The following is a 26,449-nucleotide window of genomic DNA, read 5'->3' as shown; positions in this document are numbered from 1 at the left end:
CAACACCTGAGACGATCTGTCCAGTTGAATGTTGCCGTGTCTCAATCTCGTCCAAAACTCAACTTGGATGGGGACAGACCACTTGTGCCGACGTCTTCGCATCGTGACAAGTGTAGTTTGACCCAGCGAGCACCGTGACTCTGCCTTGGTCAACGCCGCAGCACAAGAGAAAAAAATAAAATAAAAAACACCTCGACGGGCCATCGTGTAAGCGTGGCCACCAACCAGTGGCCCCAGAGCATCGTCGTCCGTACCACCCTAACAGCAAGTGATCCATCCATTCCTTCTTTTGCTTCCCTTCCACCTTCCATTCCACCCCAACCCGCCCCACCATGGCCCCGGCCCACGCCCCTCCCCAGAGCGCCGAGCCTCTCGCACGGGACGCCGGCAAGCGGGATTGCGTATGCTTTCCCAGCTTTGCAGCTTCCATTCGCACCGCTCAAATCGCCTTGCCCAACTTTCTAGAACACATCGAACCTTTTTTTTCCTTCCTTCTTCCCTTAATTTCAGGCCCCCTCCTCTTTCCGCCCCGTCTGCCACGTACGTACCCTGATTCCTTCTCGTCGTTCTTGCTTTCCACGCTGTTCCGGGAACTCTTGAGTCTAGCCCTTGCCCTTTTGGCTTTTGCCTTTTCCCGCTCCGCTCCGTCCTAAACATCCTTCATCCCCCTCCTCCCCCCGCCCTCATTCTTCACACTCAATCTTCCCCTCTTCTTCTCCTTTTTCCTCTGCCTCTTCTTTTGATACCCGTGTGTGCGTGTTTGTGTTTGTGTGTGTATTTGTGTGTCGTATATGTGTGTACGCGCGGCTTCCCCGCGGGGCTCGCACCATTCCGCCCGCTCCGCCGTTGCGGCTTGCCGCTTTCGGGTGCCACCAACGGCTCATACAGTTTCCTGACCGTTTGGTGGCTAGGCAAGCGCCAAAAAGAGATCCAAGATGGACTACCGAGTGGTTTTTACTTGTCCAGATGTTCGTGTGTTGTGCAGAACGTCGCAAACGACACCGGCATGGGACTGATTTGCTTGAAATTACTTCAGATACCGTGGAATTACCGGGCCATAGTGCCGTCTCCTTTGCCTCTCTACCCTCCAGGAACGGTAGGTAGATAGGAAGCCCTCGCTTACTTGGGGCTGTCACATTTCATAATTTTTCCATCTCGTCCCGCTCGCAGAGACAAATCCACCACTTGCACGGATACCGTGGGACACAGCAACATTCGAGATGGCCGCCGACAACGACCTTTCCACCAACGGCTCCGAGTTTTGGCTGTACGGGTACGGGTACGTCGAGTCCAGAGATAGATCTCTCCCCCCTTCCGCCCCCTACCCTACCCCGGTGACCTCTCGGAGGTTCTTGTCTTTCAGCTCCTCCCGCCCTCGCGCATATATATCCCTGCCGACCAAGCTCTCCGTACTCTGTACCTTACGTCCCTAACGTCGCAAACCCGCTTCTCCAGGAGTCTGATATGGAAACCTCCGCCGCACTTCGGTTAGCCTCCCTCTCCCTCCCCCCTCCTCACCCGGGCTACTCTAGCCGCCTATCCGAGCCTCCAGCTGATCTGTGTCGTTCAACCCCACAGACAGAAAGATCCCTGGTTGGGTGACGGGATATGTCCGACGCTTCTGGCAAGTAAGTCTCCTCCCTTTCTTTCCTCTTTTCCCCTAACGCAGCCGTCTCACCCGGCCCCACGGCACACAAGGCCAACTCGCGTCAAGGCTGCCCGCTCACCAATGCTTATTTACACTACACGTCTTGATTTCCCCCTGCCCGTGCTCAAAATCACTTATACTAACCTCTCACACAGGCAAGGTAATCACCCACACTACCTGAGGCCCTCCTTGGGAATGACCCTTCGTGTTGTGAGATGTCGTCCTGACCGTCACTAGCCAGGACCATAGGGGTACACCGGAAGCCCCGGGTCGCGTCGCGACACTGATCGAGCGTTCCTACTGGGAAAAGCTGACTGACCATCACGACTCGGCCCCGGATCGTGTATGGGGCGTCGCCTACCGCATCAAGGCTGACAAGGTCGCCGAAGTCAAGGACTACCTCGACATCCGGGAGATCAACGGCTACAGCATTCACTATGCCCCCTTCTACCCGGCCGACGGCACCGAACCCATCCGCACCCTCGTCTACATCGGCACGCCGGACAACGACCAATTCGTCGGACCCCAGGATCCCCAGAAGCTGGCCGAGCACATCTACAAGAGCCGCGGCCCGAGTGGTCTCAACATTGACTACCTCCTCGGCCTTGAGAAGGCGCTCGACGAGCTGAGTCCGGAAAGCGGCGACGTCCACATCACCGACCTCTCCAACAGAGTCCGCGCCATTCAGGCCGCCGCAACTCTGCCCCCGGGTACCGGCCCGGACCCAGCAGATGCCGCCGACGGCGAGTTCAAGCAAGGAAGCAGTGTCAAGGAGCAGGAGGAGACCGAGAAGACATGCTGAGGAGATGACCGCACAAAAACTTTTCTTTTGCATACTTGCCCCGCCCCTCGGGAAGCCAACCGCCCTACACCCTCGTTGCGCAAATCCTTCGTACCATGTCGACTCAAACCCTCCTCCTTTTTTATTCTAAAGCAGATCATAGACAATCATGCAGGCCAGGTAGAGTTAGACCACACAAATCCGCTGGGTGCCATCCCAACGACGATTCCGATAACCACCTTTCCTCCTCCCAAATATTGCCAACCCCTCCCAGGTCACCAAAATGAAAGATCATCACCACGTGCGAAAAGACCGAAAGTTGGGACCGCTCTTGGAGACAGAGAGGTAAAGTATGGAAGAAAGAAAGAAGCAGAAAACCATTCCATTTGAGAGAGAAGACTAGGCCGTTACCAACCCTTGACCGACCCGGGTTGGGGTTTTGTTTTCCAGAGATCCATTGCAACAGAAGAACCGGGTATTGTGTTGCAGCGAAGAATATCATCACCAATGCTCGATCGAACCAACGGGCGCGCGCACGAACGTCTGTCAGACTCGGAGGAGGTAATCGTCGGCAACAACTCTTGGCCGCGTGCTCCCGAGTTGCGCAAAGTCGACAACCAGCAGGCAACGAATCTCCGAACTCTAGCGTGCATTAGTAGCCTCGGCCGCCCTGGGGCTGCTGGGACGGGTCCGGGTAGCCATAGCCCGCGGGAGGAGCCGCGTAACCGCCGTCTACGGAGCTTTTAGCACGGAGGTCGGGGATGATGGGGTTTGACGAGCGTTACTGACCCTGAGGGGGAGCGCCGTATTGCTGCTGGGGGGGATATCCGCGTCCGTACGCCGGTTGCTGATACATGTTGGGAACGCCGACGGGGTATCCGCCGGGAGCGCCGCCGTAGGGCATGGGGGGCGCGCCGTAACCGCCACGGCCACCACCACCACCGAAACCGCCGCGAAAGCCACCGCCGCGGGGGCCGTTGTCAGAAGCCTTGTCAACACGGATAGTGCGTCCGTCAAACCTAAAATTTACGTTGTCAGATACAGTCGGCTCCTCCGAGACTCATTGCGCCGGGACAAGCAAGCAATGGAAAAATGCAAATTCGCAAAGGCAGCGTACTCGACGTTGTTCATGGCGGCAATGGCCTTCTGAGCATCTCCCTCCTGAGTGTATCGCACGAAGCCGAACCCACGGCTGCGGCCAGTGTCGCGGTCCTTGACAACCACCTTCAAAATGGCAAAAAAACTCGTGTCAGATTCTCTCTCTCTTTCTTTCCTCTTTTCCAATGGACGAGTGTGGATAGACACAAGGTGTCTGTTCCGCGGTCCATGGCGGCGCCACTCCAAGAAAGTTTCTTTGCGGCGGACAGGACTGTTAGTACTTACAGCTTCTTCGACAGCACCGAACTCCTCGAATTTCTGTCTGAGGGTGTTTTCCTCAGTGTGCCATGCAAGGCCGCTGTGAGACGCAAGATCAGCATGGGTAGTTCTTGAATGGTTCTGGTGGGCAACCACGTGGGGATAACATACCCGATGAAGAGCTTGGACATGATGATGGATGTTGTATCTTTGCGTGAGCTTGATGGTCTGTTGATTGCAGATTAGAATGAGTCCGGAAGGGATATTGCGGTGCATAAATGGAAGTGGTCGTGGTGGCGCCAAGGCGGGGTCAGGATACAGGGGAAAGCAATAGAAGCAAGCGCTCTCTCAGAGACTTCCCAAACAAGAGTCAAGCAGGCCCCAGAAAGCTGGCAGTGCTCAGCAAGTCGCCAAAGAGATGTGGCAGTGTTGTCGGCAGAGCTTTGTCACTTTTGACGACGGCGCGCGGGCAAAACGATGGAGTTGGTTAGGGACGACAAAGCGAACGGTACAAGTCAGGCCAAGAGGAGCGATGTTGCGGGAAAGGGGGACTTGGGAAACGGGCAAGATGCAGGCTGTGTCAGGCCCTGGGACAAAGAGATTTTTACCTGCAGGTGTGTCGCCACTAGATGGATGACGACGATGTGGATGTGTGTTGTGGTAGAGAGACAGAGGTTGGAATAAGGTGGGCTGTTGTTGGCGGGAAGGAGATGGTTGACGGAGGTCAGGTCTGAATTCCGGGCTTGATGGATTTTCCTCAGAAAAAGGAAAGAGGGGTGGGAGAAGGAGAAAGTGAAAGGCCACCTTTGAGAAGAGGAGAAAGGAAAAGCTGCTAGCGGGAATTTTTTTTGTGAATGGCTCGGAGGGAAAGGGCGTTGAGGCAGTGAGGCAGTGCAAAAAAATAGGCCCCCTCCAAAGGTACCGTAAGGTTTGGTGTATGAGTGGGAGTGGGAGTGGGAGTGGGAGGAGCGACTGGCCGGGACGCGGTCAGGAAGGCGGGGTGGATTGAGCGAGAGTGTGCGGTGCGGGCAGCAGCGAGAGAGGGAGACGGGAGCGACACACGGAGAGGAGGACATGGAAGGCGAGGTGTGAAAGGCATGGAAAGGTGCAAGGTAGGAGCGGAACGGAAGCACTTGCCGCAACAGCAACAGAATGCAAAAGCAGCAGCAGCAGCAGCTCCCCAGTACCGGCAGCAAGGAAACAACAGCAACATTTGCTTGCACTTGCATTCGCATTTGCATTTGCTTTCTCAATTGCACTTGCATTCGCGTGTTGTTGCTGCAAAGCAAAGCAGTGCAAAGCATGGCTGGCTGTTGCTACTGCTGCTGCTGCTGCTACTTGCTTGCCTCCCGATGCCATCCCAAGCGGTAGCTGACTGACTGCCGCTACCGGGTCGCCGCCGTGCGATGGAAGCTTGAGAGCTGGAGCCGGCGAGACCTCGTGGCGGAGGGGCAGGTGGAGGGGTTCGATTGAGGTACGGAGACCGGCCATGTCCATGAGTGTGGAAGGTACCTTTTACCTCATCTCACTGACGGCTCAGAGGCGACACGGACACACGGCCGCGGCCGTAACGACGACGGACTGTCTGCCTGGTCTGCGCTGGACCGCGAATTGAAAGTTGACGCCTTGCAGTCAAGCGAAAAGCAAGCAAAATTCAAGGTACGAGTACGACGGAGGGTAAAGAAAATGTACACCGAGAAGTGCAGTGTAAGGCACCTCGAGGTACCTTACCTCGCAGCATTGCGGGAAAGCGGCGACAGTGTGATAGGTAGACAGCGCGTAGGAAACTGGGGGCGGGTCTGGTTGCACCAACCTCGGGCTTCTGTTCTTTGTCTCCGTCGAATTTTCCTGCCTTTGTTGCTTGACTGGGGAAAGTCGCGGCTGGATGGGAAATTTCCAGAGATGTGGAAAAGGCGAGGGGGGAAAGGTACGATGCGCGAGAAAAGTCGATTTGCTTCTGACAGGGTACAGAGACGACCAAGTACCGATCCCGGACGATAACCAAGGTGAGGTAAGGTAGTCAGGTAGGTAAAGTAGTGCGTGGGTAGGTGGGCGGGCAGAGAGAAAAAAAAAAGACGACGTTTTCTTCAGCCGACAAGGACAGACGCAGGTGAACGAGATTGAATAATAATCACGCGTCTGCTGTCCGTTGGTCTTATCCTCTTTTTATGTATCATTCCCACTCTCCTTTCCCTCTTACCCCGTCCCTGTCCCTCATCTTATATGTGATGGACACAGGGTCCGCAGCGGCGGCGAAAAAGCGCAAAAGGAATAGAAGCAGGGCGAGGAACTTGCTGCAGCGGCAGTCTGATACCTGCAATACCAGATGAAAATAGGTAGGGTATGAGGAAAAAAAGAAATTGACTTGTTGCGGTAAGGCATCTGAAGTACCCATCTCACCTGTTCTTCACCTGCAGAGTACACGGGACTGCTTGTCGCTCCTTGCCGTGTCCCGCCTCTTTGCGATGTCTCCATACGGCGTGCCAAGGTACCTACCTTACCTCACCTCAACCTCGCTGCTGCTGGTCTTGTTGCCGCCGCCGCTGCTCCGCTGCCACCGCAATTGCTGCGACTAACCACCGCGTCCTGCTGCTGGTCAGGCACACGAGGCAAGGGCCAAGGCATCTGGGAGATCTGCCCGGGAAGAGGGACCCATGGAAAACCCATCCATCCGTGGGTTGTAGACATGGGACATAGACGTGGACATCCAGTTGTCATGGGTGCCAGCGTAAAGAGGGGACCGCCCACATCCCAAATTCGGCTTTTCTGTGCAAGGGGACGGGGGGCGCCAGGAGGGAAAAGACCCAGCGCCCATCAATGTTTCGACCAAAGCATGAGTGTGGCAGCAGGGTTAGCTTCCCCTCCCAAACAAGCATCAAACAGACGAAGAAGCTCAGATGTACCCATGATACTTCTCTCTGGATTGGCTTACCCGTTCTCCGCGACCATCTTCGACTGCAGGGTACAGTCCAGACATGGAAGACGGCGCATGCGAAAGACCAATGTCGTCGACTCGATTCACTCCTCCGTTTGCTGTATCAATGCCTGATCAGAGTTGCTGGCGACTTCGATATTGATGCGATCTACTCGTTCAGGCCGCGGCCGCGGGGTATCATTGCTGCGTGCTGCGTGCCGCTGATGTCGCGGCCGTCGTCGTCGACAATGTCGTGTACTTAGTGGCACTTCAAGTCAAGAAAGACAACGCACGACGCGACGCACGCACTTACGCATATTGCCTTCAGGCAATTATCTCTCCGAAGCGTTCTCTCGCTACCACACAATCCAGTCCGGTCCAAAGTCGTCATCAACATCATCAACCTCAGCCGCAGAAGCAAGACACGGTTCGCTTGTGTCCCTACATGCTCTTGCGTACATAATATCTGACCCAGCAGCCTAGTGAGAGCTCGTCAATCCGTACGGATCCTGGTGCGCAGTGTGCTCACACTCGCAGTCAGACTGACTAACCGGAGGCATGCAAGTGTGGTGGGATAAAATGCAGAGACCAGGACCACGGAAAGCTTCTTGTAAACCATGAACCTGGCCGTTGCAGGGTTGGTGGCAGGCGAAACGGCTCAACGGGCGGCTGTTAAAGAGAAAATGAAAAAAATTGCGCGGTGAAATACATTGGTATGCAGACTCAATTCTGCCAGTACCTACCTAAGTGCAGTTGCAATCAGGTCGAGACTTCACTTGCAAACGCAAAGCACTACCGCCGGCCAGGCTCCTGAGGGGAGCCAAGCCCATGGCCCCGATCATTGCCAGTAGCAGAGGTGATAATATGAGCTTCTGGTGGGAGTAGACGAGAGCCGTGGTAGTGAGGGGGGGAGTTAGAGAGTGAGAGAAGGCGGGAAAGACAGGAAGAAAATAAGACAGAAGGGTGGGATCCCTACACCAGAAACAGATTGGAATCAGTGTAATCCGCTGTGGCTTCAGGAAACACTGCGCGGGACAGCAGGCTTGGCCTGGTCATCCGCGGACGGACTGGATCATGAGTGACATTCCCAGTCGACCCCACACTTTGCACAGCCTCCTTCCACCATGCCCTGTTTGAAGCAAGATGAACATCTTGGAGCTGCGACATGATTCTCCAACGCCCACCTTCTCCTGAAAGTGGAGTATGCTAACGTAGTGTAGTGTAGGTGCAGAGCCTGCAGAACCGGTTCTCGACTCGGCTTGCCTCCCAGAGTCGCGATGCGTGCGAGCTGTGCCTGTCTGTGCCTGCTTGACATGACATGTGGTTGATTGCGCGAAGGCACTTTAGGCCCTCTGACCAGCGGCAAATGGCGACATTGGAGGCAGGCACCCTTGCCTCGCCCCCGTTCGGTTGTATTCATTCTAGCGCAGCCGTCCATTCGTTTTGTCGAGATGCCATGGTCACCGCGGGCTTCATCCCACGCAGGCGTCATACGGCAAGGTCAGCTCCATGCTGCTCATTCGCCTTGTGGCCGCAGTCCTGGTCTACAGTCCGTCTCTAGACTTCTTCGTCCAATTCGCTTCCAGGATCAGCCTGTTTGGGCTGTGACATGTCTTTGGGCGACCTCGGCTTAGCTATCCGCAACCCTGGGCCGTCTCCCTCATGCGCGCAAAAGATGCGACCATGAAAGAAGAATCTTGGGATGAGACCACTTTGCCGGCATTGATTTCTCATGCGAGGCGACGCGCGAGGCACTCCGAGTTGGGAGGAAGAGCTCCAGAGCCAAGCAGAAGCATTATCGAGGAGGTCGGTAAGCAGTCTTCTTTGGCGCGCAAAACGCTCAATGCCGTCGGCAGGAAGCTCCACTCCCATCTTGGCACTGACCAGCAAGAGGTCCAGGAGCCGGATGAGGTCCTGCGATGTGGGTGAAGTCGAGTGGAAGAGATGTGGGTGTGGACGTGGTGTCCTTGTCGTCTGGCAGTGGATATTGGTCGATCCAGTGGAGTCGAGAAAGGCCACAACCCAACACCTCTGTCGTATCGTAAATTCGGTTTTGGCCCCTCCCCCAAGTGCACGGCGCACAAACCACACACGACCCCTCATGGCGAGAAAATCGGTACATTGGTCGTGTCTTTCCCCCGACGATTGCCCGCGGCCTTGTGCAACCTGACATCGTCCAGCCAATCCCACGAGACGCAGTCGCAGTTAGCACAGGGGGCGAGTCCCAAAATACCTCGACTCCTGACAGTTTCTGCTCGCTTTCGTTGCGCTCTGGTCACCGGCCATGGCCTCGCCTCGGCCAGAAACGACGAGCGCGTCGAATCGTCGAAATCGAAGTCTACTGTGAAATGTGACGCAACACATTGTTGTGGACAGCTGGGGCAGCCATCGTCAGGCCCAGGGACTAAGGTAGTGGAACCTTTAAACTCCGTACCCTAGGCATGAGTGGTGTATAGCCGCCGTCATATTGTGGCATGGACCAACAGCCTATGGAACTCCAATCGAGCCGTGGATACGGAGGGGGAGGGCAGCCTGGATGTGGAGGGGCGGTTTGGGTCTCTGGAAAGCCACCAGCAGGAACCCTAATGCACTTGGCCGCGATCCAGCCGGGAAATACCAAGGTTTGGAAATGGCTCCATGTTCCGGCTTCGTCTTCACATCACACCGCTTGGTCATTTCTCCTCTCGCCATTTCTTGGCTCTCTCGCCTCGGTGGTCATCAAATGGATGGATGGATGGATGCAGCTCTTGCGCCTATTTGCTGCAGGGCTGGCGGTAGGCAGGAGCACGGGGTCGTTGCCTTCAAGGTCCCAGTGGCATTCGAAACTGCCAGGGACCATCTATAATTAATTAGTCGTGACCGGACGAAGATGAAACCTGCTGCGCCTTCTTCACGGGCCCGCTGCCTTATCCACAGCCAAGGTTTTGTCTGCAAAAGCAAAGAGCTTGGGCAACATCGTTGGGTTTGGCGACACATGTCCTAATGTGCTTCGATATCACTGCCCGTGCAAATGGTCTGCCTGGGGTAGCTCCTGCAGCCACGTGCGTCGTCACGGACGATGCGACCCTGCAAAAGGTATGCTGGGCTGATCTCGAGTGCCAATGGCCTTTAGCCGTCGCTTGAACCGAATGTTTGGAATCTCGAGATCACGACCGGAGCTGAGCTGAGCTGAGCCATACCGCAGGCCCAGATGTTGCAACTGAAATCCTCGTACGCGTACTTGGCAGACGTTCTTCATAAGATGATATCAGAACAAGTACTCGCGCCCGCATTCTCCCCAAGTCATGTGATTGCCATGTAGTTCTTGTCAACCAAGCTGCCATCATGAAGTGAAGTTGGTGACAGAGACAGATGGCCAGATTTGCCAGCCAATGTCGACTAGCTGTCGCGCACGGCTCTGAAACAGTTCGCGGCCAACGGCAAGCAACCCGCATTCGGGTGCGAGGTCAGCTGTCAAGCATCTGTCACGGCGGGACAAATCCGGTGTTCTCCATATCGAAGCCAAGTCGATCCTATCAATAGAAATCGGCCGGGTATTCGACGCAAGACGTGTTCCGTCCCTACCGGGGCTTGTCTTGGCATTCTGAGACAGCCGCAACTTGGGTGTGTTCGACGACATATCAAGTGAACCTCCCGATGGATGCCCTCTCGAATCAGGGCCTTTGGTAACGCGTCATATCGGCTAGGACCGCTGTGAGTCTTGTGGTTCTGCGCGGCAATTTCGGCGATACGTCCTCAGAAGCCGCGTCTTCGAGGTTGCGTCGACGAAACGCTCGGCAGCCTGGAGGCGCCCTAGGTATGTTCCTGGAGGGAGCGACGAATTTGCGGAGCCAGGAATGAGCATTATGTCGTGTAAAGAATTGACGCAATCGAGACAGGCTTCTGGAGCGCAACGCTTTGCTTTGGTCGTAAGGGACAATGATAAGAGTAGATTGACCAACAGTCTTGAGAACTTCGCTAACATTAAAAATGGTTGCTATCGAGCTCGTTTAGACTTGCCTTCCGAGTTGGAGGCTCTTACTCAGAAGAATCTTAGCGCTGCACAGCAGTTTTAGCGCCATGTTCAAATGCCTGGACCCCGTCGGCGGTGGGAACTGGCGGAAACTACTATGCATTATTCGTGCCCGCTCTCTCTCAAAAGTTTTGGCGCCAGCGGCACATCAGTGTACGGCGTGCTACATAGGGGTCCTCACTCACTCACTTTCGGGTGCCGTCCGTGTATCTGAGCAACTCCCCCGCGCAGTGTCCACCTGCCAATCATTTCTGTGTTGCCATTCAAGGAAGGTAATAGCACCCGCACTGAAAGGTCGCGATGCAATTGCTTTGTGTACGTTCGCAGCAGCGTCGATAGCGAGACGGGCCAGAGTTTGAGCACAAGGAGATAAGAATTGCAGAAGGTACGATTTCTGTTCAGCATCTTGCCGATGCCAAAACACAGTCATGCGTCTCGCTGGCTGCGTGGCACCTACTCGCGATGGGGAATGATCAAAGGCGATGGGATTTCTCAGCTGTACATTCCGGCGAGCGACTGTGCTCGGCTGGCTGGCTGATTCGCCAGCTACTCAATCTAGTCTATTTTCCGTTTCCTTCATCTACTTTTGTCGCTCCAGCTATCTTGGTGCATGCATGCATGTTCGATACCATGAAACACCATTCCGAGAGAAACCACCGCAGCCATTGTAGGCATCGCGGAGACGAGGAACACCTTCGCCACGACCGATTTGAACCTCAGGCACACGACCATACCGAACAGACGCATCAACGTAGTCAAGTACGACACAGGCGCTCTTTGTACTCCAACTCCAGTTGGAACGGGGACGGTTGGGACTCGAAAAACGACACAGGCAATGACGCAAACCAGGGCTCTGGCATGATCGAGAATTGGCTTTCCAACATCAGTCGCAGAGGCGTAATTTCACCCAGAGCCGTCGATACGCAAAATCAACAACAGATACCAATAATGGCACATTCTCCAGGTTGGCGACCACACAACATTGATCTCGACAACTTGAGGCAAGGTCACAAACGGTCTCGGTCTCGAGACAGCTCGTTCATCGCGGATGCATCAAGAAATCATACCCGAGCGTCCCCGCTGCGTGGTAAACAACATGAGACAAGATTGCCGTCTCAAAAACAATATCAGCACCAACACGTTGATCAGGTTCCCAAAAAGGCACATCTGTCGTCCTTTGGCAGTCCTTCGCCCGATTTCAAGAAGCGAGCGAGGCATAAAACTAGGGGTGACCGGTACGAATCGAACAAAAATTCGCGGCAGCGGCAGCAAAAGTCACGCAAGGAAAGATGTGAGCAGTCGGAAGTCCCCCCGAAAAAGAAGGTTCTGTCATCGGGCAAAGACGTCATGGATAATTTCCGTTCTGAAGCGATACTCCAGGAAAGGCTGACGGTACGAATTATCACCTTATAATGGACGAGCTTTGCTAACCGGGTGTCTAGCTACAACCTGATGTGTCGCATGGTCTTTTTCAGAACGGCCGCATATCTACCCCCAATCCAGGTGCGTTCCTGGACATAGCTTTTTTAACCCATCCTGACCAGTCGTAGTGGGAGAGCTGGCGTACAACTCGATGACTGCCGTCGAAAATCCGATATCTCTTATATCCTCACGAGCACAGCACAACAAATCCCGGGCTAAGGAAAAGCAACGCCGAGGGCGGGAGGTAGACGAGATGGTGGCGTATTTTGGACACAAAGGAACACCACCGAATGAAGTCCTGCCAGCCGTAACTATCGAAGCCCCTGTCAGCCCTGCACACAGAGGATTCGGCATGCACCCAAAGAGTGATCATTTGGACAGGCGACGTACGGCGGATCGAACATCTACGGAATCGTTTGAAAGAGGTCTAGCACTACGAGCAGGCGAAGCACGACTGCGGCCGCAAAGTAGTGGATTCTTATCAGCCTTGATACCACGAGCCAGTAGCATGGCGACCAGCTATGTGTCATGGTCTACGAGCGAGCAAACACAGCCATCGATGTCCCAAGCTCGTAATGGCAAGGACGCCAGTAGCACTCCAGAAACTATCAGGAACGGCCTGCAGGAGACAGGAGTATTCAATGGCACTGGAAAATCGATGAGCGGGAGAGAGACGAATGCGGTGCCAGCCGAGAAATCGAAAAGCCAAAAGCAACACTGCGTGGGCACAGGTGTGTCTGCCCGTCCGGGGCGCGATTCACACCAAGCGAGCCCTGTGCAATTACGGAGTATCATTCGATACCAAGACAAAGGCGTTATGACAGCCGCCGATCTTCCACCCTTGCCCAACGACCAGCTCGAGGTCAAGCCTGCAGAGTTGCCCTCTAAAGGCCATAACAACGCTTTTGATGGTGGAGTCGGTTCAGTGAAAGGCAGCGTCAATACTCAAGAATTGCCCGCACCAATCGTGGCAGCCGACAATGCTGACCAGAACGGACAGGGAATATCAAACAGGCTCCCCCCAGATCAACGAAACGAACAGGGTCTGACAGCTGATCATGCTTCGGAACGAATGCCGGTCAACATCGTGCCAACAATAGTGTCTACTCAGACATCATCAGCTGCAAAGCAGCCCCGGTTACATGTTTCTGTTCCGGACGACGATATCTGCGGGAATAGCAACGGCATGGAGGCCGTTGCTCCAGCCCCCGAAACAGCAGGCGAGGCTCTCTGCAAACCATCTTCGACCATCGATGGACCTACACGGAACTTAGAGTCAAGAGAAACGGCACTTAGATCTCAACAGGCTCAACACTCTACGCCGCTTTCTGTTATAAGTGGTGCGCCAAGTCCAACCAAGATGGCATGGAGATCGAGCACTCTATGCGACGAAGTATTGAATCGGGACCTTCCCAGGCCCTTCAACCGCCTTGTACGACGAATATACTGAGTTCATGGGCGCTCAGCCGCGTATTCAATTTGGCAGCGGTGAAGAGGATGCTTTCCGTCCACCACTGCCTCTACTGCAAGACCCGCGTTTTCGAGGCCATCACCATGACCAAATAATGGGCTGCAAGGACCACTCACGACGTATCGATACGCCACTATCTCAGCCTCATGAGAGCTTGGCTGATTTCATTGCACGCGCCGAGCAGGATGCATTCGGAAACCGGTCTGAAGAAGGCGTGACGAATTCGTCCCACGGAAGTGCATTGAATGGTAGACGTCTTGATACAAGGTACTCGAAGACACCTTACATCAAAAGCCCTCTTCCCGACGAACTTGCGGTCTCCGAACGGCAGCCGGAACACTCGAGCTGGCACATTACAGACTCTGCAAACAACAACCACAAGAGAACACAACGATTGCCAGTGGCCGGCTACAACAGAAGCTTCGAAATTGACTTTCTCTCAAGCAGAACACAGCCAAACGAAGCGAACCAAGACGATGAGCTAGAAGAAGGGCGCGAGCTGTGGCCGCCAAACTTATTCTAGACCTCGAGCTAGCTCGGCCTACTCAGGCTGTTGATCCTTCCATTTGGATCGCAGACGAGCCACATCAAGGTCGCACTTTTCTGCTTTTGCAATGATAGCCTTTGCCTTCCCCGTCACCGGCGCATCGATCATCATACCGTCTAGAGTCCAAGCCCCACGACCTGCGGTATTGGCTTTCTCGTCGGCGATGGCAATACGAACTGCCCATTCTACCTCCTTTTCGCTGGGAGCAAACATCTTTTGCACCAGCTCGACCTGATTAGGGTGTATACATTGCTTTCCGTTGAATCCCATTGACTTTCCACCCAGAGACTCTTCTTCTAGCCTCTTCAGACCTTCGTCTCCCTTGTATGAAGTACAGACAAGATCAATGGCACTGGGTAGATCAGCGGCCTTGGCAGCAGTTACGATAGCAGATCTTGCGTAAAGAAACTCGGTAAGCGATGGTGTTCTGGTAAGCGAAAGGTCCAGAGCAAAGTCTTCGGCGGCAAATACCAATCCGCTGAGGTACGGAGATGCCTTGCAGATTTCGGCGAGGTTCATGACAGAGCGCGCAGATTCGATCAATGCGATAATTTTGACAGGGTTTTCCGAGCTGGCAGTGTGTCTCTCGGGGGCGACATGACGCAGCACATCGGTTACGTACGTTAGGTCGGCGGCGGAGTTGACCTTGGGGACGATGATGGCATCGACATTGGGAAGAGATCCGAGAGTAGTAAGGTCGTCCAGTGCAAACTTGGTCTCCACAGCATTGATTCGAACGGCCAATTCGGATATGGAGGGCGGTCGACTTGTCTGGTTGGAGAGAAACGATCGGAGTTGGCCCCTGGCCTGAGCTTTCAATGAGGGAGTCACGGAGTCCTCCAGGTCATATGTTACGTTGTCTGATTTGAGACCCAACGACTTGGTAAGCATCTTTTCCGACGAGGAAGGCACTGGAAAAACATCAGTTTATCAGATGATATGAGTGTTGCGAGTATATTAACCGTAGAGAAGCGCCCGCCGGATGATTGATGAGGACCTGGCAGCCATGATGGATACCGTGGATGTAGTATTGGACTCTAGTGGACAAGAGCTTGGAACTTGATAGTAAATTCAAAACAAAGGCTGACTTCTCAAATTAAGTAAAGTGTAGCTGGCGATGAGAATCTTCAACACATAGTGAAGATACCTATGGAACCATTTACTACCCCTCTGAGCCGGCAGTTCGTGGTTGCTTTAAAGACAGCTCTCGGTAACTCGAACGCCGAGTGGTCCAGCCAAGTCGGCTATTTGGTCGCGAGTTGAGCTTCTGTCTGTCTGATGATGTAACCCAGTGGGCACGGTTTCTGCCGCAGTCGACCGCCCTTGGACCCTTGCAGCTGATGCCAATTCATTGGCCCGTGCAGCTCAACGTCACCCCTTGCGGAACAACTCAGCCTCCACGCACCGAACAGCTTACCGTAGCTTCAACGTGGTTTTGGGGGTGGACACGCAGTGCTGTAGCTGTCCACGCATGCGCCCGCGACAGCTGTGTGTACCGTGTTAGTTTCCAGAGGAGCAGGCATCCCTCTCTTCCCAATCCGTTACGTCCGAACCAAGAACAACAAAATCTCACGAAGCCACGACATGCGCACGACGATAACGAAACCGAGAGTTTGATCGCATTCAATTCAGTCCACCAGCCTAACCTGTCATCGAAGTTCGTACTCGCGAAACAAAGTCGCCCGCAATGGAGTCGAACCAGCAGCAGCCGCAACAAGAGGCCCCCGGCTCCCTCAGCTGGCGGTTGAGCTCGCACCCCATCACCCTATTGACCTTTCTTGCATTTCGCATATGTACGTCTCGTCCAGATTCAACGTGTTCTTCTGTTAGGGAAGATCGGCCAGCTGACAATGGCTCGTAACAGCAAGCGTCCTCGTGTACTTCCTCGGACTATGGATCATCAAGAGCATGTACGTTGTCGCATGGCCCTCTCTCTCCCTGTAACGAACACACGAAGCGAACGTGCGAACCTGCATCCGGTCATGACCGAACGGTTATGCTGTTGGAGAATCGACCCGGTTACTTTCTCACGCATCGATCCTGCCTGACGTCGCATACGGCACTTTGAACAATTGCTGACAGTCTCACCATAGGATCATGATCTTCATCATCACTATTCTCCTCCTCGCCGCCGACTTCTATTATCTCAAGAACATTGCTGGTCGTAGACTCGTAGGACTGCGCTGGTGGAACGAGGTGGATCCCCAGACGGGCGACTCGCAATGGGTGTTCGAGAGCAGCGAGCCAGGAACGAAGACCGTCAACCCCACCGACAGCCGCTTCTTCTGGCTCGCTCTCTACGTCCAGCCGCTACTCTGGGTTCTTCTCGCCATATTTGCGCTGGTCAGACTGCAGTTCTTGTGGCTGCCGCTGGTTGGTAAGTTCTACCTGCAGACCCCTTGACCTCAGCTCCTCTCCCAGATTTTGAGTCCAAGGAGAGGCTTCGCAGACCCTGATTTGCTTACTTCTCTGCATTACAGTCATCGCTCTCGTCCTGACCATCATGAACGCCATGGCCTTCTCTCGTTGCGACAAGTTCAGCCACGCTTCTAACATTGCTGGAAGCGCCCTGTACTCTGGTGGTCTGGCAGGGAGCATTGCATCCAATATGGTGGGCCGGCTGTTCAGCCGAAGTTAAGTGGACGTGCCCTTGAGACGACTGCGTTGGGCTTTGGAGCACGCCAGGAGAGAGCGTACCACCCACGCCAAGAAGGATCCGATCAACGGAAGGACGTCGCTGGTCCTTGAATGCCGCAAGAGGGAGAGAAGGGCTCAGTCGCCTTCGGCGTGAGGCTGGTGGGAGCAGACAACTTTCGATATGCTATACCCAACTGTACACTAGACATGTAAGCATGACCCGGGTTTTTGAACGACTTATTTTCTTGGCAAGTGGCAGATATTCTTGTGCTGGACATTAGGGGTCTGTCTCAGTGAACAAAGTGAAACCACGTGGTGAAAAACTCAATTGCAGGCTCACCTACAAACAATACTGCAATCACACAACGGTAAACGGCCAGGCAAACACTTCAACCATCTTTAATCTGCGGCGGGAATCCTTTTTATCTACTTCTCCCCACTCCACACACCTCAGATCATCCTCTCATACGCGACCACGACGACGACAGGTCAACTTCCGACCGCGGCCTGGGTATCGGCACCCTCTTGGGCAAATGCTTAGCCCGCGTGCCCTTAGACGAAAACGAATGGTGTAATGTAAATTAACAGTGGCTGAATCGCAAAAACGCCCATCAAGAAGGAAAAGATCAACAGGTAAATAGCCACACTACAAGATATTCGTGTCAAAAATTATGCAACAAGAAAAACCGCACTTTTGGGTGTCTGCGATCTAGATTTACGAGGGCTCTACAACGACTACCGGCGCTGCCCCTGACCGCCGCCCTGGCCAGCTTGCTCAATCGCCGCGTCCAGCGCTCGCTCTTCCTCTTCCAACCGCCTGATCTCATCTTCTGTCATGCCGTCTTCGATGAGATGTGAGACGTTGGAGTTGACGTTGGGAGTGGACGATCTAGCTCCGTCGCGGTTGACGTTTTCGAGTGAGCGTGAGGCGATTGGCGTGTGCTCCTCCTCGCTGTACGGCGGCGCAAACGAACGGCGTTCTGTCGGGCTTGTGCCGGAGGCAAGGGGAACTGCTGCTGCGGCGGCTGCTGGTACTGCCGCGTCATGCTCGGGCTCGGTGAGGTGGCGCTGCGATTGCTGCATTTCTTGTTGCTGATGACCGTCGTCTGAGTACGGGGAATGAGGGGATTCGGTGACGCGCGCGTGATTCTCCTTGTCGGCGAGGAACTCGTGGGGGCCGGAGCCGTATCCTCCATTGTGAACATTGTTTGCGCGGCGGCGGCGACGGAGGAGGAACCAGAGCAGGAACGCAATCAGAGCGACGCCGAGAATTGAGCCGATTACGATGCCGGCTATGGCACCGGCGGAGAGACCACCACCGCCTCCAGAACTCGAGCTTGAGTTTGATGAGCCTGCACCTGGAGGAGTCGTCGATGAGGGAGCGGATGTTGCGGTGGAAGTCGACGTAATCGAAGAGCTCACACCGGTGGTTGTCCTCGGAGCCCATTCAGAACCACGGTCAATATCCTGGCCGGCAGATTCTGCGTCGCTGGTAATCTTGGACAAGATGTTTTCCTTAGTCTCCGCATACCCCTGATCAATCTTTGAGCCATTGTACACTGTGAAAACACCGCTCTGGGTATATCCAGTGCCGGTGCCATCGTTTTTGGACCATCCGAGAACGAGATACATCTCTTTCTTCAGGTAGGCAGAGACTGCCGTGTCATTCACTGGCAGTGTAAGTCCTCCTCCGGCTGTCAAAAACTCGACTACCACGCGCCAGGGTTAGCACAGCTCAGATCAGTCAAACAACATGCAATCTCGACATTTGAATGTTGCTTACATTCTGGGGATTCGCGCTTGGTGTGGACGTCACGCGATGAGGCAAACAAGCCTACGCGTGGCATACCGGACGACACATTTGGGTTTTGGACAAATTTGATCGTTCCGACAGGACCTTTATCGTCACCCTGGCGGCCCTGCCATGTTGCGTTGACGACCGTGACGTAGTTGCTGTCAATATTCCACTTCACGTCATGGGGATTGTCCCAAGCCATGATCACCCTGTCGACCGATCCAAGTGTACCTGTATCAACCGCGATGGTTGGGCTCTTGACACCGGTGCCCTCGTCCCGTTCAGGCCTCGTTGTCGTTTCGTAGAACGGTGTATTCCCCTTCTCCCCTAGAGACAGGGTGTTGCTGTCTTCGTCTTCATTATCGAATAAGCCCGACGGGAGGGACATGATTGTATTCCTCGCAGACTCCCAGCCCAGAAATTCCGAATGAAGGGTTTTTTTACGTAGTCGTCTCTCGAGTCGAGTTTTCGGTTAACATTCGATATCGGTGATGCTCGTGTAAGTCGGTGGTTCCACACCCGTATGCCAGTCCACTACCCAAAACCGTCTGTCGAAATCCAAATTCGGGTTGTCGTACCAAAAAGCCTTCGAACAGTGAGAGTAGAAGCAAAATAATCGAGAGGGAAGAAATTTGGGAGGAAGGAAGCAGGCTACGGGGGGTGGAGGATGTGATTAGGTAGGAAAGCAGAATAGCAACCCCCGGTTGGTGTAAGACGGCAGTGAGCAGGATGGAATTGGGCAGACAGGGGATGGAGGGGGAACGACAGGCACTAAGAAAAAGCCGACCAGGGTAAGGCACGTTGGGACCTTCGAGCTCAAGGAGCAGTCGGTCTCACGGGGCGGCTTCGCTTTTGTTGGTTAGGTCGGAAAATGGGGTCAGGTTTCTCTGTGTGGTGTTGCTGACGGCGCGGCGCTCTGCGAGACGTCCAGCTGGAGACGCCCCGTTAGGTGTTGGTGTTTGGTGACCAGGGTCTCTTTCTCTCCCGACTGGGATCTACCACGCCAGCTGCAGCAAGCCACGCGCCAAGGCTGCGCCGCGCAAAGAAATGTCGAAGGATCCGCGGGTCTGTTTCTCTGGTAATTTCTTGCCTAGGGCCCTGCTCCAACGGCTTTTCCTCGCGGGCGATTGGCTCCCGAAAACCGCACCTTTCTTGCGTGCGTCCTTGATCAAGTGAGGCGCTGTCGATTCCCTCGGGACCTAGTCTTCAAGCAGCTTTGCCAAGTATGTCCGGCGAGCTGACGTTTCTGTCGTTTCTCGAGATGGTTGTCCAGATTCACAAAGAAGGCAGGACTCGGACTCCAGGAACGATGATTATGGTGACGGTGAGATAGAAAAGCAGCTTTCGCACTCGGACGTGGACGGGAGGGCTATTGAAGATACCTTGGTGCAAACCCGAGGAATCAACGTCGGTGGAAACTCTGATCAAAGAGTGCCTAGCTAGCTCTTCAGAAAGATAGCAAACAAAAATGGTGCCTGCTCTTTTGATGAAGTCTCCCCACCGTGTCATCCATCCTCTCCCAGGGTTACGAGTCCCCGGCCCCTCGTTAAGCTCCCCTTTCACCATTCCCGCGTATCTGACCCCCTCACTTCCTCCCTTGGCTTACCTGACAGGTCTCTGAATCAGAGACGCAGAGCTTGTGATCCCAGGATCGGCAGATGGCTCCGTTACACCGCGTCAGCGACAGGTCGGAATCTGCTTCTCCACGAAAGGCGGTTTTCGTACAAATGATTTAACGGGACAACAAGCCTATCACGCTTAAACCCCCAGCAGCAGAAGGGAACGGACACTGTCGGACTCGAGACGTACACCGGAAGGAATGGAGCAACAAGCATCGCGTCCAATGAGTTCCAAAGTCCATAAAAGAGTGGAAGAGCAAGCGTGTAAGGCTGGAGAAAAGCGGGACCCGCTAGCCACCACCAAGCTCTTAGCGCGGTCATGGTCCCCAATCCCCAGCCCCACCGTCAGCAACGAGCTGGCCAATGGAACGTGGCTCAGGTGCTGCTATTAATGAATCTCTCGACAAAGCCAACTCGTCGACCGTCCCTCCCTTCGCCTCTCCCCTGCACCGACAAGCACTTTCGGTGTAGCAGCAAAAGCAACAGTAGCAGCAGAAGCCGGCAGTGGCCAATCGACAGCAACCAAGAAAGCATCACTTGGAGCGAGAGAGTAAGAAGAATGAGAAGAGAGCGTGACATACCCCTAACACAACCGTCAACGGCCTAGCGTAGCAGCGCTAGTGCCGCTGCGGCTGATGCTGGAGGCTTGCATTAGCACGGGGGCATCGCCCACCTCACAACCTTTTTCTCTCTCCCTTGTTGTTGTTACCTGTGGTTAGCCTGGAGGCGCTGTTTGCTGCTTATCTGCTCCTGGACAATGTTTGCTGCTTATTTGCTCTGCTCCGCCCGAACCCGAAACTCAAGTCGCCAAATCTCCGGCTCTCTGACTGGTTCGGCTGGGGTATGAGAAGAAGGATTGGCAGCCGATCATGCTCCAGCGCACGAAGCTTCCAGCGAAAACCGATTGGCAAGGGGGTACAGAGTACGTAGGCTGGAAATAAGCTAAATGCGAGGGAATGGGAAGTGGTTTGGCAAGCTTCTCTGAGTAGTCAAGTTTCAAGCCCTTGAGGCCGATATGTTCGTCCCTGCTTTTAGATTGAAGTTGAGATGATGTATGAACAAACAGCCGGAAACCACTCGTACAGATGAACTTTGATTTCTGACATCAGTCCAGGCGCAAAAAAAATCATCTAGACTTGAAATGAACAGGCTCTTCATTGCTGTCCTCCTGAAGTATGTAATCTACTAGCAGTGCCGTCCGTCCGTTCCTTCTCTGCTGCCTGCCGATCAACGACCCCACCACCCCCGGCCGGCGTCGAGGTCTGCCTGATCCAATGCGACCCGACCATGTCATCAACCGGGGCCGCAGCGGCAACCCCCAACACCCAAAAACCTTCCAACGTCGACACCAACAGAGAAAACACCCCCACATATCCGGGCGACTCGCTCATCTCATTCTCACTATCGCCAACTGGTCCTCCCCTTCCTTCGGCGCGCGTCTAATGTCGGTTTGCAGTGCCCACCTCATGCCATCCTGCAGGTTAGCGGACCTCTCCTGCCGCAATAGGGCCTCAAACTCCGCTCTTTTGAAGGAGCAACAAGTTCCAAAACTCGGAGTTCCCAAACTGACCAACCATGCATTTCTGCTGTCTCCGTTCCCCTGCAGACCACAAATCAAAGTGATAGACTTCTCTTCTTTGATGAGAGAATCTAGCTGATGGGAGGGCACTGACAAAGGACAACTCAACAACAGACCAGTGTTTGTTCTTTCTCAGACAATGATGTACCTGTGTTGTCTCGGTCTTTCAGGCTAAGTCTTCACAACCTGGCACAGCATGCGTGACATCCCTTGGTGACCGACCTTACGTGCACATTCGCTTCATCATCACAGATACATAAGGAGGCTAAGTTGGTGCGACTCTCACAATTGGTTCAGCGGGAATCATCTCCCATCTTGTGCGATTACTCTGCGTCATTGCAGGCGAATTATGTACGCGAATGTTCTACAGTTTGTAGTTTAACCCAACGCTTGACCCAAAAAACACACTCCAGTCGTACAATAGCAACAACCCCCGTAGGTCAGCTGGCTGCATTATCGTTTGTGTTGTTGTCGGTCTACCAAAGCCATACGCCTTGTCGAGGTAACACGCCGTGGCACTTTGAAAAGCCAACTTGCGCTCGTCTCCTCGCTATGCAAAAGTCATGGAAATGTCCTTCTCCTTGCCAAAATCATCATCATCATCAATGTCAGCCCACGGGTTGCTGGCGATGGTCGGCACCGACTGCGTAGTCTTCATCTCTGGCCGAGTTGGCGGAGGGTGATCTTTCGGTGGAGGTCGTGGCGCTGGCGGAGGATCATGGAACGAGTCGTCAAATGTCATTTGAATATCCTCTTGTGGCGAGAGAGCCGCGTGATATGGGGACGGGGCGCGCTGCGTTGCTGGGAAGGTTTGACTCGAGTGGAAGGTTGGCGTCCGCTCTGGCGTATAGCCATAGGAGCCGGAAGTTTCGTACGACGCTCGGCCTGGCGCGGCATATGCGCTCTTCGTCTCCCGCAAGCTGTCTCGTGGGTTCAGGGACGAATTTGAAGGATTAAGGTCCAGCTTCATCGGTGGCAGAGTCGATTTGAGCTCCTTCACTTGAAACTCTTCTGGATCTTCGGCCGGCTTATTCTTCTCCTTGGCCACCTCGGCTCGGATTGCGTCGATGTCAAAGAGCACACCATGGTTGTTGCCCTCCTTGTCTTCTGTTCTCGAGGGTGTTTGCTTACCCTCCTTCGCCATGTCCTCATAAATCTCCCACTTTTCCTTGTCGGCCTTCTTTCCTCGTCCAAATAGCGAGAATCTGCTCTTCTTCTTTTGGCCCTCCTTTTCAAGTTCCTTGCGCGCTTCTTCGATCTCATTAATAAGCTCACGTTGGCGTTCCTGGTGGTTCTCCGGGTCCGGGTCCTCGATTTCGGTAAACTCGTCGCTCTCCACCAGCCAACCACACTCTCGAAGGAGACGAGGCATAGCCTGTCGGTACTCCATGTGGCCCTTGACGATTTCCGTGACGTCAAAGTTCTCAATAAACGGAACTTCCTCAATCTTGGCCAAGCCGGCAACCTTTCTAGGGCCGCCGCTGGTCAGTCTGAACAAGTACGCAAGGATCCAGTCGTTGGTGCTGTATCCATTCACAAATCTGCCTGGTACCACCGTTCGCGCTCGCAGCCATTCGTCCTTCTTGATGATCAGAGGCGAACCAAAAAGGTAGACATTCTGAACGAGGCCGTACGCGCCCTTTCTGGCCAACTCCAAGAGGCAGGAGAAAATCACACGTGCGCCAAGTGAGTACCCGACAAGCGTAATCGGGCGGGTTCCCAGATTTCTGTCAATCAGTGAGTCTGCAAGGATCAGGCCGGCGGCCCAAGCTCTGTCCTGAGAGACACTCCACGGGTTGTCAATCAGATAGGAAAGCTTGGTCAAGACGACTGGCAAAGACAAGGCAGCCATCAGACTCGTGAGAATAGTGCTGGCCAGAACTTGCTGAAGACCTTGGGTGAGAGCCTGGCTTGTGTGAGTATTCGTTCGTCTTCACGTTTACAAAGTGACCAATCTTACCTCTGTGGCAAGAATGTTGATGGTGTCACCCATACTTCTCAACATCTCTGGTTCCCAGAAGACGGAGTAGATGTCGCCCATGATGGGGTCAACAGTACTGAAGGGCAGGCGAACGTCATCGACCTTGCCCGTCATCCATCCAGCCACAGTGACAATCAGGTTGACACGCTTGTTGTTGTGCAAAGGCCGGTACTCAAAAGTCTTGACCGCGCCAGTTCTCCGATTCGCTGCTCGGCCTCCAATAACACTTCCTGAAGCGGCCGCACTGGACGTGATGATAGCAGCGCCACCGACGCCGCCGAGGAAAGTGCCAGTTCCCGTCACTCCCAATGTCGTGAAACCGGCTGCTAGACCGGCTCCGATGACGGGCGCAAGCAGACCTGCGGACAGACCGATGACCAAGCCGCCTCCGACTGTGGCCAAGCCCATCATGACGTATCGTTTCTTGAGAGCCTGCTTTCTCCTGTGCTCCATATGCTCGTCCTCGTTCCAATTTTCCTTCTCGGCTGCCTGCTGCATTTCCAAAGCGTCCGTCACTTTCTTCTCGAACTTCCTAACATCCAACCAGTCAATCTGAAGGCTTTGTCCAACACGCTCCAAGAGTATTCTGGAACGACAGTCATAAACCGAATCCGCAATCAGAAGAAGGAACAAATCACACAACACCGTCCAGCGAAGATCGATGTCGATGTTGGCTGATGTTGACAGCTGCGCCGGAGTTTTCACAGCGGGGAGCTCTTCTCCCTCATGGGTCTCATACGGCGGGGGCGCCTCAGCAGGCTTCTCATCCTCGGGCAGGGCCGGCGAGCTGGGTGGTAGTGGTGTCCGCGGGGACGCTGTGCGTGGTGATGACACGGACAGCGAAGAGCGCGACTCTTCCGCCATCGGGTTCTTCACCCTGGCGTTGGCCATCAGCAATGGCGTCAAGTCAGAGGGGACGACACCGTGGTCGCTTAGCTGCTCGACCATAATTTGCTCCTGGGAGCTGATGTCCATATGGGTATAGAGACGGATCATCATCTTCTGTCCCCACATCTTGGTTGCTTCAGCTGACATGTTGACTTCCTTCTTCGTTCCCCTGGTATGCTCGATGCTCTCGGCTTCCTTGACCATGTGATGAATTTCCAGTCTGGTAAGTCCAACATATGCTATCCTCTGGCCTTCGGTCAAGAGGTCCTTGGTCGCCTGCATCTGAGAAACGGCGTCTCGCGCTTCCTCGTCGTCCTCTGTCATTGCCGTGCTCTTCACGTCCTTGAAAAGATACTGCGTGTTGTCGTCCATGCTCGTTGCCGATTCCGCATCGTCGTCCATAATTACTCGAGTATATCCCTTGCCAGCTCCTCCAAGCCCGCCGTAGCCGTATTTCTCGTTGTCCACGTCTTCCGTGTACTCCTTGGCAACAAGCCTATTGTCTTCGTCGTAAATATCGTAGGGTGCAAATGCCGGCATCTCCTGCCATTCGCCATCGTCATCGTCTTTCTCTTCCTCTTTGTCTGCGGTCAACTGCTGATGGGAGAATTCAGACATGACCACGTTGCTAGCGGTGCTCGTATCTCTGGTATGGGTGCCTCCTGCTGCCTTTGGTTGGGGCTGGTCTGCCTTGTCGACGAGCTTCACGGGTGAATCAGGCCGCTCGTCCTTTGCCTTGGTATCCATTGTCGCCTGCATTTCCTTTGCATCCTCCTTCTTGGCATCGGCAACGCCGTTCGTCGGCACACTATTGTCTTTGGTTTCAACATTGGCAACGGCGGCCCGGGCAGTCGCCTCATCAGCGGTCGGTTGTGTTGGACTTGATGATTTTGTTTCGCTGGGCGTAGTTGTAGTGCCTTTCTCCTTTTGCTCCACCTTCTCTTCCGCGCTCTCGTCGCCATTGATTGTCGCAACGCTTTCTTTGACATCTTCTCTGTCTGCATCTGCAGCAATTTTGTCTTTGATTTCGTCCTTGTCCAGGTTCGAGGTTACCGGGGTCGACGGAGTGTTCGAGTTGCTGCCAGACGCGGCGGCAGTGGCCGGCTGCTCGGATTGCGCGTCTCTGAAGTCGTCCTCGCTGTCTGATTCTGCACCATTGCTGCCTGGTTTCTTGTCGCCGTTGACTTTCGTGTCAGGGTGAGCATCGTTGGCGTCTAGCTCCTTTTCGATCTTTGAAGGTTCGGGATCAGGGTGTTTCGGTTCGGACTGAGCATCGGTCGTCTCATCGTCGTCTTCGGGGGGTGGAGGTACATATCGTCTGATGGGTAGACCAAAATCATCGAATTCAGGCTTGTCGGCCATTGTTGTTGCAGCGGGAGTTGGCTTTTGTGCGGTTATATCTGATGCAGGAGAGCCATTTGGTTTCTGGGCTGACTCCTCCATGTCGGCAGCAGCGGTGGTGGTGGTGGCGATCGTCGGTGAGGGGTTATTAGTGGTGGCAGACTCGCCTGAGCCCGCCATGATGAAAGGATATTTCGTCCCTTAGGCAAGCATGCGAGCCGTGTCGAAGCCAGAATGATAGCAAATCCAGGGGTGGCAGCTATTGTGTGTTTTTTTTTCCCTTTGTCTTTCGGGAAGTTGGGAAACGGATGGGTCGAGGTTGGGGGGAGGGGGGCGTTTGGCGTTTGACCGGGCAGGGTTCCGTAAGGAGACGCGCAATGAGCCACTGGTGTAGAGCTGACTACTGACTATTCGTTCCTTAGCGGTTCGCGATTACGATTAATACCTTAGGTGGGTGC

At 54.3% G+C, this 26,449-nt stretch overlaps 7 protein-coding genes across 7 annotated transcripts; 3 read left to right on the top strand and 4 right to left on the bottom strand.

Annotated features, from left to right (window-relative positions):
* Positions 1 to 332: 332 nt before the first annotated feature.
* CGGC5_v013677 (Glutathione-specific gamma-glutamylcyclotransferase) lies at positions 333 to 2,450 on the top strand (the record flags this gene model as incomplete). The annotated part of the gene is made up of 8 exons (XM_066152960.1): positions 333 to 401; positions 511 to 540; positions 1,037 to 1,100; positions 1,210 to 1,279; positions 1,456 to 1,487; positions 1,579 to 1,628; positions 1,804 to 1,808; positions 1,886 to 2,450. 8 exons carry the CDS (start codon positions 333 to 335, stop codon positions 2,448 to 2,450), a joined length of 885 nt encoding a protein of 294 aa, XP_066007725.1.
* Positions 2,451 to 3,081: 631 nt separating this feature from the next.
* On the bottom strand, positions 3,082 to 5,282 carry CIRBP (Cold-inducible RNA-binding protein; the record flags this gene model as incomplete). The annotated part of the gene is made up of 7 exons (XM_032036764.1): positions 3,082 to 3,161; positions 3,219 to 3,448; positions 3,547 to 3,653; positions 3,813 to 3,885; positions 3,957 to 4,013; positions 4,394 to 4,410; positions 5,166 to 5,282. The coding sequence occupies 7 exons, from the start codon at positions 5,280 to 5,282 to the stop codon at positions 3,082 to 3,084; spliced, it is 681 nt and encodes a 226-aa protein (XP_031892689.1).
* A 6,776-nt stretch (positions 5,283 to 12,058) lies between these two features.
* CGGC5_v013675 (uncharacterized protein) lies at positions 12,059 to 12,553 on the top strand (the record flags this gene model as incomplete). Its single annotated transcript, XM_066152959.1, has 4 exons — positions 12,059 to 12,103; positions 12,154 to 12,214; positions 12,262 to 12,458; positions 12,515 to 12,553. 4 exons carry the CDS (start codon positions 12,059 to 12,061, stop codon positions 12,551 to 12,553), a joined length of 342 nt encoding a protein of 113 aa, XP_066007724.1.
* Positions 12,554 to 14,145: 1,592 nt separating this feature from the next.
* Positions 14,146 to 15,159, bottom strand: CGGC5_v013674 (Citramalyl-CoA lyase; the record flags this gene model as incomplete). The annotated part of the gene is made up of 2 exons (XM_032036753.1): positions 14,146 to 15,062; positions 15,114 to 15,159. The coding sequence occupies 2 exons, from the start codon at positions 15,157 to 15,159 to the stop codon at positions 14,146 to 14,148; spliced, it is 963 nt and encodes a 320-aa protein (XP_031892690.1).
* Positions 15,160 to 15,838: 679 nt separating this feature from the next.
* TVP23 (Golgi apparatus membrane protein TVP23) lies at positions 15,839 to 16,789 on the top strand (the record flags this gene model as incomplete). Its single annotated transcript, XM_032036740.1, has 4 exons — positions 15,839 to 15,944; positions 16,016 to 16,061; positions 16,245 to 16,528; positions 16,632 to 16,789. The coding sequence occupies 4 exons, from the start codon at positions 15,839 to 15,841 to the stop codon at positions 16,787 to 16,789; spliced, it is 594 nt and encodes a 197-aa protein (XP_031892683.1).
* A 734-nt stretch (positions 16,790 to 17,523) lies between these two features.
* On the bottom strand, positions 17,524 to 18,971 carry CGGC5_v013672 (uncharacterized protein; the record flags this gene model as incomplete). Its single annotated transcript, XM_032036729.1, has 2 exons — positions 17,524 to 18,497; positions 18,572 to 18,971. The coding sequence occupies 2 exons, from the start codon at positions 18,969 to 18,971 to the stop codon at positions 17,524 to 17,526; spliced, it is 1,374 nt and encodes a 457-aa protein (XP_031892684.1).
* A 3,360-nt stretch (positions 18,972 to 22,331) lies between these two features.
* On the bottom strand, positions 22,332 to 26,171 carry CGGC5_v013671 (uncharacterized protein; the record flags this gene model as incomplete). The annotated part of the gene is made up of 2 exons (XM_032036718.1): positions 22,332 to 23,687; positions 23,742 to 26,171. The coding sequence occupies 2 exons, from the start codon at positions 26,169 to 26,171 to the stop codon at positions 22,332 to 22,334; spliced, it is 3,786 nt and encodes a 1,261-aa protein (XP_031892685.1).
* Between the last annotated feature and the right edge of the window lie 278 nt (positions 26,172 to 26,449).

The sequence above is a fragment of the Colletotrichum fructicola genome (assembly GCF_000319635.2).
Source record: "Colletotrichum fructicola Nara gc5 chromosome Unknown KSG_Nara_v1_contig08, whole genome shotgun sequence".
In the NCBI taxonomy this organism is placed as follows: Eukaryota; Fungi; Ascomycota; class Sordariomycetes; order Glomerellales; family Glomerellaceae; genus Colletotrichum; species Colletotrichum fructicola.
The sequence above is the reverse complement of the archived record's forward strand: the minus strand, read 5'-3'. Positions and strand labels throughout refer to the sequence as shown.